General features: G+C 37.2%; 1 protein-coding gene across 1 annotated transcript in view; it reads left to right on the top strand.

The window, feature by feature from the left end:
• Nucleotides 1–15893, top strand: part of IQCM (IQ motif containing M) — a 161521-nt gene that overhangs the window by 95148 nt on the left and 50480 nt on the right. The window contains exons 8-9 of the mRNA XM_067468472.1: nucleotides 457–601; nucleotides 4373–4507. Of these exons, the coding sequence (XP_067324573.1) occupies nucleotides 457–601; nucleotides 4373–4507 (280 nt within the window). The remainder of the gene's footprint in view (nucleotides 1–456; nucleotides 602–4372; nucleotides 4508–15893) is intronic.

Here is a 15893-nt window from a genome sequence, read left to right as displayed (position 1 = left end):
TGGGAGCTAGGCATTCTGGGCCTCAAATCCATGACTTTAGTGTAGCTGAAACACATTTAGTGCAGTTCAAAGCTAGCTTCAAACTGTGGCAGCCAGACAACAAACTATCACAAAAACATGTGATATAAAGCCCTTAATGCTCTGTGGTTTGTGTAATCACCATCTGGGCCTCAAACATTATTACATAGGATTTCCTATGTAATAATGTGCACAGCAAAACCACTTTCTTCAATTCTGGTTTGAAACTGCATTAAATACATTAAATGGTGTCCTAAGTGTAGTCACTCAGCTGTGGATGCATTTTCTTGAGGCAATCCTTAGGAGATTCTGTTTTAAATACCAACCATTTTTTTTACTCTTTTCATCACTTTAAATAGTTTCTTGCTCCTCATTTACTTTCCTCTATAATTCTACTTATCCTCCTCCCAATAAAGTAACATATATCTGTAATTACAGGCTAAGAACCATGGGCCAAGTTTTTCTTCTGTTGTAAAGGATTATCGTAAAATGATGGCTCGCATAAAACGCCGATGTGGAATCTTGGATATAAGCACACCATTAGAATTTGCACAACTAGAAGACTGGCTTGACAAGAAACTGTGTAGGTATTAATAATATCACGTCACAGGCAACGCTTTGTATATATTATCATTACAGTAACTGATTTTTTTTAAAAAAAACTTTGCTTCTAAATCAGAATTTTAAATTGTTAGAAGGTGCAACACCCACTTATATTCTCCAGGGTTTATTGCATTGTTCCAAAGCCTGTTTTTCCTAGGTTCTTAATTATTATTAAAAGGAGATGGTTTTGTAGAGATGCCATTGTTCAGTGACAGGTTTTGCTTGCAAACAATTGCAAGTTCACCATCTAGCATATCCATTTAAAACGATTAGGTGCTGGGAAAGGAACCATTGTTTATTGAAATAGTCAATATGAAACTTGATGGAGAAATGTGTAAGGCACATTCCTAATTTGTTTAGCTCTGAGTTTTATATATTATAGTTCAGAAAGGCTTAAAAATCACTAGTCTTTATGATGGCACAAGGCTTATTTTTTTCTGTAGCAAACTAATATGATTATAGCAGGGGTTCTCAAACTAAGGCCCAACAGCCAGATATGGCCCTCCAAGGTCATTTACCCAGCCCTCACTCAGGGTCAACCTAAGTCTAAAACAACTTGAAAGCACACAACAACAACAACAACAACAACAACAACAGCAACAACAACAATCCTATCTCATCAGCCAAAAGCAGGCCCACACTTCCCATTGAAATACTAATAAGTTTATATTTGTTAAAATTGTTCTTCATTTTAATTATTGTATTGTTTGTAAGTGTTTTTGCACTACAAATAAGATATGTGCAGTGTGTATAGGAATTCATTCATGTTTTTTCAAATTATAATCCAGCCCTCCAACAGTTTGAGGGGCTGTGACCTGGCCCTCTGTTAAAAACGTTTGAGGACCCCTGATCTATAGTATGAATAGGGAAGACTCAATCAATGCAAATAGAAAATAAGAGCATAGGAAGGACAGAACCGACACACTTGCCAATTTTTTTCTTCTGTAGCTCCTTCCCTCAAATTCTTCTTTCCAGTTGGACTCCAAAAATGGAATTTGAGAAAATGATCCAACATTCATTCATGTGCTGAGTTTCCCCATTGCAAATCACTGAGTTGCCATTTGAAAGCATTTAAGAGAGATGGGTTTGCCACAGCTCTAGTGCACTTGTATTATCACTCATACAGATGTAACAACACAGTCTTTCGATGTAGTGGGCACAACATATTGTGTATACTTGCTTGCCAGCATTGCATATCCTAGAAGATAATAGTGACGGCAGGCATAAATTCCATGTAGCTGATAAGACACATGCATTAGAAAGCCTTTTAACATGACATGGAATATACAGAGGGCTGGCAAAAATATGTTGGCTGCCTCCACATGCACCTTTAATGTTTAAATGGACCCCAAGAAAGGAAGTCATGGAGTAAATTGGCAAGTAGGGGATATTCATACTAAAATTGTTTGAGAAATTTTAAAAAAATCAAAAAGGGAAAGGAGATCTTGGCAGACATATTTAGGCTCAGAATATGAAATGAACATACGGCCAATATGATAAAGCAACTTGATATAGTACCAACCATAAGAAGTGATAGTTGGTAATATAAATTATTACTTAGCTGTTAAGAAGTAACATAAATAAAGTAGCCAAACAATAGGCAACAGCTGTTACACCATTCAGCACATTCCAAATTATTCAGTGAAAGATTTATATACATATGGAAGAAGTTGATCTTTTTTTATCTGGTGTCAGCAAACGTATATTTAAAAACAAAGACTTCTAGCATCTTGATGTGGTCTGTGGTAGTGGAGGAAGTAGTCTAGTGACTGTACTTGTTTATGGAAAGAAATCCAAATGGGGTCATGACAAGGCATGAGAGCTGCAACATTCTTGGTTCTCCATTTTTTTAAGATAGAGAAGTGGATTAAATGAAATTATTAGTCACAAATAGAGTTAAAATTATTGAATGAATTGGTGTTTATTCAGTGAATCTACAAGAGTTGTGAACTAACCAATAACCACTAGCAATTTCTTAAAAAATCAATCTACTTCTAATTGCTAGTTACAAAAAGGGCCAATAAATCTGTAGGGTTTCCATATGTGTTGATTTACCATTCTGCAATTGAGTGTTTTGCAAAAGCTCTATACAGAATGGATAGAAAATTAGGCACTGTGTATTTGGTTCAGTGCTCCTCCAAACAGATTAAATATTTGGTAAAATTGAGACTGTCATGAAGAAAAATATTTTAAAATACTTATTAGGTATACATAAATTTTTACAATTTACAATTTATGAAAAATTAAAAACAATTTGCAAAGTAATGGGTGTACTTCTTTATTTTTACATACAAAATTAAATCTTGGCTGAATATTTGATACTGCAAAAATGTAGAGCATCTTTGACATTTTTTCATGGCACTGTGGCATGCTTAGTTTACAGCATCAAGTGGTAGTGTATACTCTGTTGGCTCTCTGTCCCCCCCCCCCCCCCCCCCCGAATTGGTGGACCACAATAGGGCATTTTTGGAGTCCATACCTCCAACTGAAAAGATTTCAGATTGCAGAGTGGGGGTGGCCCATGTGACTGAATTTGACCCACATCCCTCTTGCCTCATAGAATCATAGAGTTGCAAGAGTCCATAAGGGTCAAGCAGTCGAACCCCTTGCCATACAAGAAAACACAAAGCATCCCCAACACATGGTCATCCAGACTCTGCTTAAAAACCTCCAGAGAAGGAGACTCCACCAGACTCCAAGGAAGCCTATTCCACTGTTGAACAGCTCTAATCCATAAGGTTGTTCTTCCTAATGTTGAGATGGAATCTCTTCCTGCAGTTTGAATTCACTATTTCATGTCTTAGTCTCAGGAGCAGGAGAAAGCAAGCTTGCCCCCTCCTCAGTGTGACATCATTTCACATATTTAAACATAACTATCATGTCCCCTCTATTCACATACATGCACACAATCCTTTCTTCACACCCCTCAATAGGTGGTCTTAACCCCTCCCATTTGCTGCACATCATTGCTAACAAATTCGTGTAAAGATCTAAAACAGCTAGTAGATGGCATTCAATAACTTTTTACTGTTCCAAATTTTTTGAACCTCAGTATTCAGTTAAGGTGACCCCATTTGGGTTTGTAACCCACATTTTAAGAAGCTTCAGTCTAGGAAATTCTGATATTTCTTTTAAATTTCTCAAGTGAATCCTGATGTGTGCTAGAGCCACAGAATGAGAACTCCTTATGGGAAACTGGGCATTTCTAAGATGAGAAGGAAGTACTGTTCAGACTTTGTAAGAACAGATTGAAGAATATTTAGACTTGTAGTATAAATAATATCTAGAGCTGACTTTGCTACCACAGAATAGAACATACATTTTTATTTTGTTATTTTTAGCCAACCAAGGACCTCATCACTCTACAGCATGGATCCACTTTAAATCTGGTTTCTCCCTCCTGCAGAATTCTGGTGCTTGCAGTTTAGGGAGGGGCCAGCCAGACAGGTCTTGGGCCTCACTAAACTACAAACTCCAGAATTTTGCAGGAGGCAGAAACCAGATTTGAAGTGGATTCGTGCTCTAGTGTGATGAAGCAGTTTGTTTACAAACTCTGAAATGGCACAAGAATGATTTTTATGTAAGTGCTTCAGAATATAATATACAATTCTGATTATTTTTATATACTTTATTATATACTTTACTATTTACAAAATATTGTCCTTAAATCATACAAAAATTGTTTTATGTATTAAACAAAAAACAGCTAAACGAATACTACTAATGCTCCTTTAACCCATTTGACTTCTAGTGTTTGAAACCATGTATACAAAGAGAGTGTTGTTGAAAGAGTTGGATCAGAATGAACTTCCTAAGTTTTTCAGGGATTGTGGCCGTTTTCCATCTCAGAATGAAATAAACAGTGTGTTGAAATTGGTCTCAGAAGGTAAGAAAATTTCAAGCTTTTCTATTCTGCAGAGGTTGTAGAGATTATTCTTAGGCTTAAAGTCTGAAAATTTAGTTCTTGGGTAAACCTTAGGCATAAAATTTGAAAACATTAACAATTAAATAAATGGTCATCTTCTTTGGGTAGCTTTCAAATCCTCCATTATGTTAGTAGGCAATTTTGAAAAACTGATCATATCACCAGTTATATATAGCAAAGAGTAACAACTATTTAAAGATGAATTTTTATACATTTTGATGTTATATTTATACAATATAAATGTTGATATTTATATTTCATTCTCCAGGGCATTATTAGGGCAGATTACATGGTCAAGAAACACAAAAGCTGCTAAAGGGAATATAAAATTAAAATACTCATGAGCAACATTTAGAGCCTGTAATGGAACTGTGGTTTAGCCCTACCAGCTGTGGTTCTTATTTGTTCTTTTCTCTTGCTCTGTTTTTGTATGGACGAGGAAAAGGAGGTATACCTGAACTGTTGAAGTAGTTGTGTTTCCAATACAACACAAACTGTTTCAAACCTACCTGTGTCTGTTGAGCTGAAAACAGTACCTACTAGGCATATAAGTGTGACCGAGGAAACCATAAGTGTGGAAGAAATATTCTATCTTTCTTCTCACACTTCAGCAGAAAGTGTGAGAAATGAACCAGAGGACAGAGTTAGAGCCATCAATACTGGTCCTACTGCTTCTTCAGTCCCCAATCTTACTGCAAATGATCCTATTGCTTCTTCAGATGCCAAACTTACTTCAGTCCCCAATCTTACTATATATAGTTTTATTCATAGTTATGCATCATCAAATATAAGATATGATAGCAAGCGAGAAGGGATAAAATGGCTGCAAGTTAGTAGTAGTAGTAATTTATATTTCTTACCTGCCTCTTCATCTCTCCATACAGGCAGGGCACAACAGTTAAAAAGCCATCATTACAAAACACTATGTAAAAGGATAGAAGCCACTTGCAGTTTCTCAAGTGGCTCCTGACATGAAAAAAAAATACTACATATACTACATTTTTCTATGAAATATATGTATTTAAATACACAGAACAAAGATTAATACAATAACACAGACATGAGTTTAAAATTCATAGTTAAAAATTGACCCAAAAGATGGAGGAGCCAACAATCACATCAAAGAAAAAAAATAAAGACTTTACCAGTGGCTGGATCTGCAAATTAGTAGAAATATACTGTGGTTGAGGAGAGATAAAATATAATCTACACCAGTGTAAATTAGCATATTGCCATTAATATTTGTTGAATTACTTGGGATTTATGCTTGTAACACTTGGAATATGGTTTGCTAATTTGTGTTTATAGCATAATCAAATATGTTTAAAAAATTAAATATTGACTCAATAGGCCTGCCAGAAGAGATAGATCTTCAATTGTCTCTTAAACTACAACAGATGATTTAGCTGTCGGAGCTCTTCTGGCAGGCCATTCCTCAGTCTTGGTGTGGCCAATGAATAGGTCCTCTGGGTGAGATGACAGTCGTCACTTGGGTTCTGGCTGGCTGGAATAGACACACCCCAGAGGACCTAGGTGTTTGGGGCAGATTGTATGGGAAAAGGCAGTCCCATAGGTTACCTGGACCTCAAAAAAACTAGAGTTTTAAATGTCAAAACCAATGGTTTTGTACTTTACCCAGAAACAAATTGGAAGCCAGTGGCATAACTGTAGTATCGGTGTAATATGCTCACTCCTGGATGTTTCCATAACTGCTCCGGCTGTTGTGTTTTGATTGTTTATGAGCTTGGGACAGAGGTAGCCCAATACAAAATGCATTGCAGAAGTTCAAACTTGAGGTTACCAGGGCATACACTACCATCTTCAGGTCCTCCAATTCTAGGAAGGGGTGCAGCTGGTGTAGCAGCCGAATCTGGTAGTAAGCAGTTTGGATGGTCATATCTACCTGGGCTGACATTTGGAGAAATGGATGCAGGAGGACTTCTGAGCTGGGGACACAGTCTTTCAATGGGAGTGTAACCCCATCCAGAATTGGTTGATACATCTCCATCCCTTGGTTAAGACACTTGATGGCAAGCACCTCTGTCTTGTTTCAATTTGTTTTTCCTCATCCAGCCCATTACTTTCTCCAGGCATTCATTCAGAGAAGATACTCGATCCTTAAGTGAGGCTGTTAGAGAATGGCTTTGTAAAAAAAGCAGATAAGAAGTCAGCAAATATGTGAACTAGCAGTTAATATAGGCATGCGAAGGTTGCCAAATCAAATAGAATGGAAGTTTTGTTCAGCCTCAGTTGAATAGTAATAGAAACGTTGAATCTGGAGCGTCATGTTCAAGCAATTGTGAGGAATATTCTACCTATCATGCAATATTGCCAGGTCACCAAATGAAGTCAGGAGATGAAAACCCTCATACCATCTTCCAATTACCTGAACAAGACTTTATAAGATAAGGCTACTAAAGGACTAGTTTTTTGACATGTTAACATGGATCTCCTTCTCCATATCTATGCCACTATCACTGACTGACTGTTTCATGAGACAAGGCTTTTTCAGTAGCAGTGCCTATGTTAGGGAACACCTGCCCTGGGAGGTCTATATGGCTTGCAAACCATGGATATGCATTGATCCTCAAAAATTATATTGTTTTTTTCTAGAATTTTACCTAGTACTATTGACTTTGTTTTCTTGTTTGGCTGGAGGGTACTTTTTTTTTTGCTGTGATGCTTATCCTTGAACGCCTTTTTATTAAATTTTTTTACATGTATATTGATTTTTCATTGTCATTTTCAGTCTTACTTTGTTGGGTTTTTAAAAACTCTTAGATACATCTGTTTTAAGAAGTAGTGGAGTGCATGAAAGTGTTAATGCAAAATTGAGTTATAGTTCTAACACAGTAATGTTGCTTTAGCCATATCCCCTTAATCTTTCATTTAAATCTGTGAGATATATAGTCTATTTCTACTTATATTTATTCAGAAATTAATTTCACTGATTTCAAATACTAATAAGTGAGTATTCCCAGGACTGGTTTTTTGAAAAAAAGAATTAAATATTCTATGTCCAATGTCAGCAAGCATTCTTTAAAGAAAATCCCAAGCGCTCCAAGAATCTACAGTATTTAATTTTATAAATGTGGCAGCTTGCTCTCAAGAGTTTTTAAATAGTAAGACAAGGGGAAATCAGGTAAAATGCATTTTTTCTTCATTATTTGTGTATGTGTGTTTTCTAGCTTTTAAGACCTAGAAGCAACTGTAATCTGAACTCCTATTAACCTTCCTTTGTTTATGTCACAATCTGTGTCTTGTTATTTTTTTTATTACCAGGTAGCGCATTGGATGACTCTTAAAAAGAGCTAATGTTCTCTGAAATCCACTTACCTTAACTGACTTCTGTCATATTTTAGCCTGATTCTTGGTGTCATAATGGTAATGTTAATTGTAGCATCCCTAAGGTTCTTAGTATTCATCAAATATTTGATTTACATTTTCTAATAAAGCTTTTGGAATGCAGGAACAGGAAACCTATCCTCTACCATGATTGCTACAACTCTCTCCTTCATTAACATGGTGAATTATTTTTTCTAAAGTAATTAAAATCTGTAATTGAATACACTAGAATAATTTTTGGAAAATTAGTTTAATTATCCCACCGGTTCTATTGGGAAACATTGCGTCTTTTATTATGACTGAATGAGTAAATGTGGTTTTTAAAACTCCCACTTGTACTTCATTTGATTTTTTTATCTTTTATGCATATTCTGTAGAGAAGCAAAATTTTCTAATACTTATGGTTATCATGCTTCCATTGGAGGAGTCCTCTAGTTGGGATGATGTGAAGGGCATGAAGGGACTCAGTAAGCCTTCAGGGTGGAAAAAGGCTGGCCCTCCTGAGGAGGAAATCCTTGTCCCTGTCTCAATGGGAATTCTGGACCCCTCCCATTTTATGAGCCCAAAGATTCATGAAAGTGAAGTCTGAGCATGAGACCATCAGAAGATCTGCCAGGCTTCCAGAAAGGTGTTCTCAAGAGTAACTACTTTCTTAGGACAAAGGAGGCTCCTTGAGAGTAACACTCTATTTACTGGGAAACTGAAGTCTTACACCTGAGTCTTGTGGGGAGGTCCCTGACAGCAAAAGCAGCATATAAATTTAAGTCTGGGACAAGCTTAATGGTGAAAACATTGTTTAATTCCTGCATATTGGCAGTCAAATCTTATATTCCCTACCTCTGTTATCTAGAATAATTTCAAAGTCTACCAATTGGACTGAGGAACCAAACAGTGGTTAGATTTGATGTAATTTTATTTCTCTTTCCTTTCTTCCAATCTGGGACTCGATGTGGTCAGTAACAAAATGCAATTAAAACAATGGATAATATAAACATTGAAGAACAATCAAACTATTATATTAAATATTAATTTTAAACAGTTTTAAAATGTCATTAACATGATAACAATACTCTACATTCCAATTAAAATAACTTGTTTCCAAATAATTAATAGTCAAAGGTCTAAGGATTTTATCACTATTCCACAGCAGTTGTGCTATCACAAATCCTAGATACATACTGGAATTACTATTTTTGTTATTGTACATTTCTTCACACAATTGTACTGATTTACCTATTTGTTGTCCAGCAATTCATATATCTTCACATACTTTCACACATCTTTGTAACCCTGCCTTCCTATCCTTCCCTTGCTCTGTAATTTATTTTTAGTATTATTTTAAACAATTTGCAGTTCCAAAAAATTGCTTTTTAAAAAGACAAATCTTACTGAAAAATATGAAAGAGTTCAGAAATAGGAAGGGGGGGGGGAGAGAGAGAGAGAGAGAGAGAGAGGAAGAAGAAGATAATCTTCTCCCCTGCCATCACAAAAGCAGAACAGACCCATTGCACAAAGTAGTTGAGGGGGAAGATGGCGGTATTGGTTATTATTGATGGTCATTGCCTGTAAATTGTTGGGTTGGGTTAATCACTGGGAGGAGTCTGATTGGCAGTGAGACGCATATGGCATTGTGCAATTGGGTTTTGGAGCATGTCTCAGTGCCAGTTTGCCTGTCTTATGCAATACAGTTGTGAGTGAACAGTAGAGTCTTTTCCTGACAGTAGAAAGAGAACAAAGTTAGTAGGCCTGGGTAACAACGGAAAAATTTGTTTCTAAAATCGATTTGTATTTGGGGTTTTTTTTGTTTTGATATTTAAAATAATTACAAAATTTTCCTTTTAAAAAGTTCGATATTTACGAAATTTCGTAAATGGTAAAAAATTAATGAATCGATTTCCGAAACAATAACGAATCGATTCGTTAATGGCGGACGCGACCGCGAAATACGCTAAAAAACCTCCAAAACCTTCTGAAGCTTCCCTCTCCCTCTGTTGTTGACTGTTGGTGTGATATTATAATTTTTTTTCACTAATTAAACCATAAAACTGGCCCAGACATGCGGAAATAATAACGAAACGACCTCAAAACAATAACGAAACGAATACAATATCGAAATACGAAGCATTTACAAAACGTTTTTGAAAATTCGTTTTTTTAATAATTGCTCCAGAATTTTTTGTTATCGTTTTGTAATTGAAAAAATTAACGAATTATTAACGAATTACGAATTAACGAAACGAAACCGCCCAGCCCTAAAAGTTAGGGCTCACCCAGATTCTCACAGCAGGGTATTCTACAGTAGGGATGTGCAATTTGGCTAAACCTCATGGTCTGTTGTAGCCGAAAAAATTGGCAGTGGCACCCTTGCCATTAAGGCTGAATAAAAGAGCCGGAAGAGCTGGAGCCCATTTTGAAAACCAGATCTGTGCACAATCCTGTTCTACAGTTTTGAAGGATCTCTCTTGAGGGTGAGGGTGACCAAGTGGAAGCACTACTTCCAAAATTCTAAAACTCAGGTAGTAATGAGCCATACAGACCTATGGGTATGCACATACAAATTTCAGGGAACACGTGTCTCTGAGCATGGCTGTCAACCCAAGGATTTTTGTGTCAGGTCACCTAACAGTTTTTTCATACAAGTGTCATTGCAGTTCCATCTGCTTTCTTCATTTTATCAGCCAGACAGGAGTCATTTAATCACCTGTGTTGTTCAACAGTGGAGAGTCAGAAACATTTGCACTTCTATTGCAAATCACTCATTCAGATCTATTAGAAGATCCTATTTTATGTGTTGCTCCTACTTGAGCTATATATTATCCATTTCTCCTGAGACAATGGTGACAAGTCTATCCATCTTGACACTGGTATCAATCACTGGAATATCTGAATGCTTCATCTTCATTCAAATATCTCTGCACATGAACAATCTGTCAAGCATGTTCCATTTGATGTGATCGAGGGCTATAGGCAAAAATTAGATGAATATCCAATAGGGTGGCATATTACTTTCACTTCTTGTGGCACTCTCTTTTCTTTAATGGTCTCCAAAGGGAAGAAGAACTGTTGGCTGCCACACACCTCCAAAAACACCAAGACCTGATACTTTAGCCCAACTCTAAAAGAGCAAAAAGAAAAAGAAAGGCATTTTAGAATCTGTTGAGCTTGGTGAGAATACAGTGGTTTGTTACACCATCTAATGTACATCTGACAGTTGATACCTTCTGTTGTACTACACTGCTTTAAACAGAATGCACTAGGGTTGGATAGGTTTGCTCAGGTGTGGTGTAATTTGGAAAAAAAATCAGATGTATTTGCCTTCCAAAGGGACTTCCGCCACATTTCCCCTATAGTTTCAACTTACCTTGCACCATTGATTTCAGGGATGCAGAAGTGAGTTGGAACTATGATGAAGTGTTTTTAATGCAACTAAACCTACTGGGAAGTGAAGCCTAAAAGGCTTGCCTCCCAGCCAATCAGCAGTTACATTTTGGGGAGAGGAAGGGTTAACAGCGTCTGGCAGCCATTGCTGTATATAAACCCAAGCACATGGTTGGAAGTCTCATTGCAGCCAGCCAAGGAAGGGAGGGGGGATGTTTGGACCATTGCTGCTGCTTGTTGCTGTTGGGTGTGGGGTGGAAGAAAAGTTTTGGAGCCAGAGGAAAGAAGGTTTGGAAAACATAGGAAGGCAAGGCAGAAGGGAAAAGGGAATTTTTTGAGGGAGGAAGGGTTTGGAGCCAGAGAAGAGAGAGAAAGGAAATGAAAAGTTTGGGAGGGAGGAAGAGGGAGAAATTTATAAAGTCACTTGTCGAAACTTCTTTTTTGCTCACTAAAGCTTTGTTATTTTTATTGGGGTCTCTCCCTTTTTTTCTGGAGTCTATATTTTGAACATGTCCTAACAGCCAAGATTGGTGCAAAATGAGGGAGGGGGAAGATCCTGGAGTTTCCCCAGTGCCAATGCTGTTTTCCATGTATTGTGCAATTGTGTCTACCATTAAGGAATGGATTCAGAAGTTTTGGAAGTTTTGAAAAGTTCTGACTTTTTTTCAGAAAAAAATCAGAAATGACTTTAGATTCTAACCACCAGCACTTCCTACATCCGAAACAAGTTTTGAACCTTTTTTTATTATTATTATCAACAAAGCCTAGAATGTACATTCAGAGATTGCTGCCATGTGCATAAGGCCTCCACATGTGAGGCTTTCCTGTCTTTTTTTCATTTTTGAGAGAGAATAATAGTCTAAATTACACCTCTATAATATAATATACAGAGGGACTGTACTGCATCGTATTCAGTGTGAGGCAGAACATATATCAGGTGACTATTAAAAGAACTGGGGCTCTGAGAGAATGAAAAGCTAGCAATCTTATGTGGTTTACAACAGTCAGAGATTTAATGAGTTACTTTTTTGGACGATAGCTCTCAGAATCTGCCAGCTATCATGGCTAGTTATAATATAGCAAGCTCTGATAATATTATTCTGCTTTTGGAATTCTTTTATCAGCAATCACTTTGAGAACCCTTATTAATGGTGTACAAAATTGAATGCTCTAGTTCAGATATTTCGTGCTGCATAATAGCAAGTGGTCTTACCTGTAATGTGCATCCCTAAGTACTTTGGAAAACTCATTTGACATATTTGAAGGGATCACAGGGTGTGGGATATACACAACTATACATAGCTTTTTCTTGCTGGATATGGCAATGTTTTTTACCAGTCTATTGTACTCAGATACTTTTCCTCTTTCATTAGATATAACTTGGATTTGTGAAACCATTTTTCTTAAGTATTTCTTACATAGGTTTTTACAATTTTCTTGCAAAAGTTACTGATTTAAAAAAAATAAAATGTTCTCTATTCTTTGCATTAAAGAAAGATTCTGCTTGTAACTGTCTAATATTATTATGCTGATCATCTATCATCCTTCCTTTCTACCCACTTACCTATTTATTTAGTCTATTTTAATAATCTCAAGAATGGTCAGAGGAAAGGAATCAGCCAGGAGGGAATGAAAGCTGGCTGAATACCTCCCAGCAGCACCTCCACCATGCTGGGTTCTGACAGCTGAGGTTCTGGGTGTATACTGAGCATAGAATCTCACTTTGATCAAAAACTGACCTTTTGCATCTCCTGTCATGCTATTGTCAACAAGAAAATTCTTTGTAACCTGAGCCGCCTACATCTACTTAGCACTTTCTCAGTTTATGACAGAGGAAAAACATGTTTAACTAAAAGGGGAAGCATAAAGGAATGTCTTGAATTTAACTTTACCTTATAGAGTGCAAGGCAAGACACTGATGGTCTTGAAGCAAGAATTCTAGCAAGGAGTTTGAGGCCCCATATTCCCTACATCATTGTTGCAACCTGCAGGTTTAAACATGGCTAACCTGATTTTGCAGAAGGTGAGGGGGTATAGTAAATCTTTCAGCTTGTAATAATCAGGCAAAGCTTGCAAAGTTGCATTTTTTAAAAATGCAACTTGTTATACTGATAATTCTACAAATTACAATTACATTATAATATAGTTATAGCTTGTCTTATTTTGAAAAGTAATTGTGGATTGAGTTATAGTAATTAATTTCCTCTGAGGTCTTTGAGTATGTGGTCCATGAAGCCAAGATGGTTTCATCTCGTCTTATATAACCTGGTTTTCGTCTAGCTTTCTACTGCACACAAGCTGATTTTTTCTCCTTTGCAAGTAAAGACCTCATCACATTGATGAGGACCTCCAGATTGATTCGCCAGCCTCTGTGGGGAATTGGGGGGGGGGGGGAGAGTGGGGCAAACCCAATGCCCCACCTCATTGGCAGTAGACAATTTCCCATTACATGTAAGGAAGTGTCGCTCTGTGGCTTTCCCCCGTGGTAGACCCGTTGTTCAAATTGGAACACTGTGAGGCTCCTGTGTTGGTTCCTAGGATGCTTCTGCCCCAGTTGAGTCACAGAGCCCCACTGGAAGTGAGACCATGTCATGGGTGGCATGGAGCTCCGTGGCTCGACTGGGGCAGAAGTGTCCTAGGATGCTAAAAATTTCCATGAGGTCAGAAGTCTAGATACTTGCACAGGCTGGATTAGTGTTACAATGGAAGCCACAGACATTATTTTCTTTCTTCTTTTCTTGGCTTTGTGCTTTGGAATAAATAACAAATGCAGGACACAGTGCCTAGAGGCAAAACATGCAAATTGAGGGTATAGACTTTTGCACATAATCACTAATCCATTTCCTGTAAAGACTATATTGCCACTGCATTACACACTTGAATTACCATTTTCCTGTGAACTGGCAGAGAGGGAATTTCTGTGAGCTATGCACACTGCCACATGAAGTAGCCACAAACACGGGCTGCATGGCTGCATTTGGTTGCAGTGACTGCACTCAGTAAAGCCAATGTGAACAGAGGCAATGCCTTTATCACTGCAAACCTCATATACTGACACTGATAATTCTCCGTTAAATCAAATGTCATAGCCAAGGAAAATTTAGTTATAATGTAGTTACAAGCTATTATCATTATAATAATAATAACTTTCTCCCCATGGGGACTCAAAGCGGCCAACTACCCTACACTAGACAAATTTAAAAAGTGCAATAGAAAAGTTAAAAACAATTGAATAGTAATAACAGAATTAAAATACAATAAACTTTAAATGGCCTTTAAAACTCATACCTCCACCTCCCGAATCTCCCCAAAGCCTGCCCCTTATCCTTCCCCAAGTGCCTGTTGGCTATGCTTATGAGATCATATTAAAAAGGACATTAAAATGTTCATAAATGGCAATCCCTCTGTTCTTCCAGTTGGAAGCAGATGGTCTAGAGTGTTCTTACATTGTATAGTTTTTATTCTCTGCAAGGTAGTACCAGTCATTTACCATATGAAGTACAATGAAAAGGTAATTGCATCAGTGTGGAAATGAAAGAGAACCAAAGTTACTACCACATGTGTTACTTATGGTTCAATGTCATCATTCTTGGGGAAGGGTAAATGAAAATATATTGCCCTAAGGTTGCAGCAAAATCTTAAAGGTGAGAGGAAGGAAGAATTCTCTGTGTGAGTAAGATATTGGATCTTCATTGTGACTCATAGTAGCACAAGCTTTTGCAACATGAAAATATATGCATTTTAAGTGTTTCGTTAATTACTGCCTGTAGTGTACACAGATGTGAATGTGGATAATAAGTAAGGATTATTTTCGTAAAGGAATCTTTGTATATATGTGTATATGTGTGTGGGGTGTGGATTGCCGGGACAAGTCATCTGTTAGTAAAGAATAATCAGCTCACACTTAATGTCTCTCAAACTTTACTGTAGGTTTGACTAGTCAATAGATTTGTGTTCTCTGCCGTACCAGAATTATTAAATGTTTGTTTTGTATGGATGCAACTTACGGCAAGAGAAGTAATATAGACCTGCTACGGCACTTATCACAAGAAACATACTTCAGGAATGCAATTATTGTCTTGTCATTTTTGTGCCTTCAAATAATTTCTAATTTATAGTGCCTCTAGCACACGGTTTTCTTGGCATGATTTGATCAGAGAGGGAGTTGCTACTGTCTTCTTTTGAGGCTGCGTGACTTTCAAAGGTCACCCAGTGGGTTTCCATAGTTGAGCAGAGATTTGAATCCTGATCTTCAGACTTCTAGTCCAGCACCCTACTATCTAGAAAATGGCAAATGATATATCTGTATAATTAAAAATCTGATCAGGTTCTGATGATTGTAGAAATCATTTAAAATGATTCTATGGATCAGCTGAAGTTGCAATAAACAGAAGTTTGTGCTACTGCAGTTAAAGTAATATAAAAATGATGTGGAACTATGTAACTATGACTACTTTGCAAGTTAAAGTGTATGTGCATGTGTGTGTGTGTGGGGGGGGGGGGGGGGAAGAATGGATAGGTTCTAAGAACCAGGCTTCTGAATGAAATAGCAGAGAATGGAACCCCTCTTCAAGTCTTTCTTGATTCCAGGTTAATACTTCTGCCCATATGGAAATTGCAAGGG

This window comes from Anolis sagrei, chromosome 5, assembly GCF_037176765.1.
Source record: "Anolis sagrei isolate rAnoSag1 chromosome 5, rAnoSag1.mat, whole genome shotgun sequence".
Taxonomy (NCBI): domain Eukaryota; kingdom Metazoa; phylum Chordata; class Lepidosauria; order Squamata; family Dactyloidae; genus Anolis; species Anolis sagrei.
This window is presented reverse-complemented; position numbering and strand designations above follow the sequence as displayed.